The sequence below is a fragment of the Lepidothrix coronata genome, unplaced genomic scaffold (assembly GCF_001604755.1).
Source record: "Lepidothrix coronata isolate B3197 unplaced genomic scaffold, Lepidothrix_coronata-1.0 Scaffold187, whole genome shotgun sequence".
Lineage (NCBI taxonomy): Eukaryota > Metazoa > Chordata > Aves > Passeriformes > Pipridae > Lepidothrix > Lepidothrix coronata.
In genome coordinates this window covers 885,198-889,633 of record NW_016690367.1, presented here as the reverse complement: position 1 = coordinate 889,633, position 4,436 = coordinate 885,198, and the positions used below count along the sequence as shown (strand labels likewise).

At 64.5% G+C, this 4,436-nt stretch overlaps 1 protein-coding gene across 1 annotated transcript in view; it reads right to left on the bottom strand.

Annotated features, from left to right (window-relative positions):
• Positions 1 to 4,436, bottom strand: part of SESN2 (sestrin 2) — a 9,398-nt gene that overhangs the window by 2,399 nt on the left and 2,563 nt on the right. The window contains exons 2-5 of the mRNA XM_017831132.1: positions 2,924 to 2,989; positions 1,980 to 2,177; positions 1,081 to 1,263; positions 615 to 824 (exon numbers count right to left, since the gene is read on the bottom strand). Coding sequence (XP_017686621.1) covers positions 615 to 824; positions 1,081 to 1,263; positions 1,980 to 2,177; positions 2,924 to 2,989 — 657 coding nt within the window. The remainder of the gene's footprint in view (positions 1 to 614; positions 825 to 1,080; positions 1,264 to 1,979; positions 2,178 to 2,923; positions 2,990 to 4,436) is intronic.

The following is a 4,436-nucleotide window of genomic DNA, read 5'->3' as shown; positions in this document are numbered from 1 at the left end:
GGTTTGTCCTGCCCAGACCTCAAGCAGCTCCCACGCTCCATGCCCAGGACTGGGAGGAGGGGGAAGCCCTGCAGAGGATGAGGATGATACTGCACAGCCCTAAAGAAAGCATTTGCTGTTCCCAAAAAAAGGCCACGGAGATGCTCCAAGGGCTGGAGCACCTCGACGATGGAGACAGGCTGGAGAGCTGGGGGGGGTTCACCGGGAGAAGAGAAGGCTCCAGGGAGACCTGAGAGCCCCTTGCAGGGACTAAAGGGGCTCCAGGAGAGCAGAAGAGGGACTTAGGACAAGGGATGGAGGGACAGGACACAGGGAATGGCTTCCCACTGTCAGAGGACAGGGTTAGATGGGATACTGGGAAGAAATTCTTCCCTGTGAGGAGAGTGAAGCCCTGGCACAGGTTGCCCAGAGAAGCTGTGGCTGCCCATCCATGGAAGTGTCCAGGGCCAGGCTGGGCTAGTGGAAGGTGTCCCTGCCCATGGCAGGGGGTGGAACAGGATGAGCTTTAAGCTCTCTCCCAACCCAAACCATTCTGGGATTCCCAGGAGAAGCCGCATAAAGCACCCAGTACCCCACCACGCCCTCCCAGCCCTGCAAGGCAAAGCCCCCCTTACCCCAGAGCCCCCCATGGTGTCCTCAGAGCCAGGGCTGCTGTCACTGTGGGGTGAGGGGGCCCAGCAGCCGTTCCCCCCATCCTGGTCCCCCTCGGGTTTGATGCCGCAGCCGAAGACGAAGGAGGCGAGCGAGTGGTAGTGGGTGAGGAGCACCAGGGCCTGCACCAGCTCTGCCAGCGACCAGCTGTCCTCCCCGGGCTTCAGCAGAGCCTGCAAGGCACAGGGAGGGTTGGAGAGACCCCCCAGCTTCCCCACAGAACCCCCCACCCCAGCCCAGGGCCAGGCAGACCCAGGGCGGGGACACAGGAGCGTGTTTGGGATGTGCCTCCCCCCCCCTTTTGGGGTCACTCAGCCCCGAAAGGGTTAAACCTGGGGGTGGGTGCAAGCAGGGGTGTGGCCCCCGGGGTCAGGGACCCCCCAGACAGTGTGTTTTGGGGGTGATTTGTGCCGGCAGCACCACCCTCACCTCGATGTGCTCCTTGGTGACGAGCCAGGGCCGGTGCGCCAGCAGCTTGTTGATCTCGTTGAGGTTGCGGAGCTTTTGGGGGGCACAGTGCAGCCCCTGCAGCCAGGCAGGGCTGCCCCCCACCTGCAGGAACTCCCCCATGTGCAGTCTCACCAGGTAGGAGCACTGGTGCCGGGCTGCTGCCTGCGGGAGAGCCGGGAGTCACCCCCGGCACCGGCCAGGGCCCCCCGACCCTGAGACAAACCCTCGGAGAAGCCAAGGCAGGGACACCCCCCCCCCCATCCCTCCTGGGGGGTTTTCCCTGGGATATGAGTCCAGACAGGGAGGTCTGACCCCCCTCATCAATGCCAGTCCCCAGAGGCTCTGGAGGGAGGGTGCTGGGGAACCCTGGGTGGGCACCAACTCCAAAAGGGTTCATAAACCTTTGAGACACCCCAGATCAGGGGGGTCCAACTGGGGGGGTCCCAAATGCCTTCCTGCAGCAGTGCTGGGACCCCACCTTAAGCCCCTGGGACCCCAAACCAGAGAGGGGCTCATCTTTGGGGTCCCAAATGCCCTCCTGCCTCCTGAGCAGTGGTGCTGGGACTCCGCCAGGGGAGGTTTTCTCCCTCCACCATCAATGCCAGTCCCCAGGGGCTCTGAAGGGAGGGTGCTGGGGAACCTGGGTGGGCACCAACCTTAAAGGGGCTTCCAAGGCTTTGGGACCCGAGATCAGAGGGGGCCCAACGGTGGGGTCCCAAATGCCTTCCTACAGCAGTGTTGAGACCCCACTTTAACCTCCTGGGACCTCAGATCAGAGAGGGGCTCGTCTCTAAGATCCCAAATCCCTTCCTTCCTCCCGAGCAGCAGCGCTGGGACCCCCCAGAGCCCACTGTGACCCCCAGGCCCCCCCTGCTCACCATGATGGCGATGTAGTGGCGCTTGTGGTAGGGCAGGGGCCCGTCCATGCGCAGCAGGAGGTACTGGGTCTTCCAGAAGCTGCTGAGGTACTGGGGGTGCAGCCCCATGACCATGGCGACGTGGTCCACCCTCCCCGCCGACACGAAGGCCTCGATGAGGAGCTGGCGCAGGCCACTCTCCGCTCCTTCCCGCGGGATCTGCGGGGTGCAGAGAGCAGGGAAGGGCTGTGAGATGCAGCCCCTCGCTCCTTCCACCCCCACAACCTCAAGGGAGACCCTCCCTCCCCCAGCAAGCAGCACCCATCCCCTTGCAGCAGATCCTCACCCCGGTGGGAGCTCCCTGCCTCCGGAATGGGCACCGCCGGTGGCTCCCGGTGCCCGTCTCCCCCTTGCCATTCCCGGGGGGCTGGGGGTGTCCAGGGGTGTCCATGCCGGCTCCCGTGTGGCTCAGCCCGTGGGTTGGGTTGTTTATTTGGGCACTGGAGGGCAGGAGCTGGGGCTCAGCCCCCCCGGCACGGTGACGACACCGATATCTCTGCCCGGGGAGGGACCATCTGGGACACCCTCGGTGGGAGCTGAGATAGGGCTGAGGGTGCCTCGGGGATTTTGGGACAGAGTTTTTCTTCTGGGGAGGGGCAGGGCAGGGCAGGGGTGGGCAGGAGCTTTGCCTGTCAGGGGAAGTGCATTTGTGTCTGGATGAGCGGGGAAACCGAGGCACAGGCAGGGCAGGAAAACACCCGGGTGACAACACAACCCTCCCAAACGATACCCCCCACACTGCCATGGGGACACCCCCGGGCTGGCTGACCCTTCCCCAGCATCCCAGCCCCACCAGGCACTAGGAATTGGGGTGGGGTGTGGGAATCCCCCCCTGACCCCCCACCCAGGGCAGGGAGGGGGGAAGGAGCCCCCTCCCCACCCCAGCCCGGCCCCACGGCTCTCACCTCTGCCAGGGGGATGAAGGCACTGGGGCCCTTCGCCAGCTCCCGGGGGACCTTGATCCCTGTTTCCTGGGGAGGAAGGAGCAGCCGGGAGTCACCGGAGCCGCCGAGTGTCCCCGCCGGTGTCACCGGAAGGGGTGACTCAGGCAGCCACCCCGCTGGGGCCACTGGCCCTCGCCCCCACAGCCCTTACGTCAGGCTGGCAGTGCCTGATGAAACCCGGCGGGGACGTTGCTCCTCTCCCGGAGGTGCGTGTGACACGGCGGGACACGGGGCAGGACGGCGGTGACACCGCCCCCTCCTTGGGAAAACAGGGAAAAACGGGGAAACACAGGGGGCGAGGGTCCCGCAGGATGGCAGAGGGGGACAGGAGCGGCACCAGGCACTGTGGTGGCAATCCCCGGCACAACCACGGTCCCTCTGACCCCACCCGGGCACAAAATATCCCTGAACATCACCAGCTTCCCCCCCCTCCCCAAATCCATTCACAGTTAATCCAGAAACGAGCCCCGCCCCTCACAGGGGCTTTCCACGCTCCAAGCACAGGGTTTAGATCCTTTCTGCCCCCCCTCCTGCTCAACCCACCCCCCCCTTCCATCTCCCAAGGGAAAAGCAAGTTTTCCATGCCATGTTTTCTCCAAACACCGATTTCCCTCCTCTCTGCCGGCAGGTGGGTGCAGGCTGTCCCCAGTCAGGGAGCACACGGGGACAGTGACACAAACAGCCCCAAACCAGGACAGAGACACGGAAGCAGCAGCAGGAGGGACACAGCAGCTTCCCCCAGCCCACCCTCTGGATACAGGTCCTGCCACGGAGAAGCTGCTCAGGAATCCTCTCCAGCTGGTGAAGAACCACCCTCCTCTTCCCCTTCCCTGCAGAAATCCCCCGGCCCCTCCAGCAGCAGGAGCTGGGTGTGGCCCCACGAGGGCACGACCTGTTCCCAAGCACCTCCACGGGATGTTTGAATGGGATCCCAACACCAACCCAGAGGCTGGATCTGCCCACCCAGGGTCTCACCTCACCCTGGGATGCCCCAGACCACCCTGCTCCATCCCATGGTCCCCCCAGCACATCCAGGGAGGAGCAGTGCCACGGAGAACCAGAGGCAGGAGCTGTGCCCGTGGTGTCGGACACAAAGCTGCCTTGGCCCATCCTGAGGGACACTTCATCCAGTGCCTGCTCCCTGCTCTGGGTTCAGGGAGACCCACACAGGGCAGGCAGTGCCCACTGGTCACCCCACTTGTGCTGCTGGGGACACCCAGGGAACCCTGTCCCAGCCCGGCCAAAGCCACCAAAAGAGGAAAATGAACCCTATCCCAGGCAAAAGCAGGACACAGGTGGATCCCTGCCAGCCCCCAGGACCCAAAAATAAACGATCATCCCCAGCAGGGCGCAGGGGGTGCTGCCCCACACCCCTGAGGGCTGGAAAGGGGCAGCCGGGCTCCCACAGCACCCAGTCACCCAGTTCCTGGGTGAACTGGCCCACTTGCCCACAGGGAGGGATGCCAAGGCACGA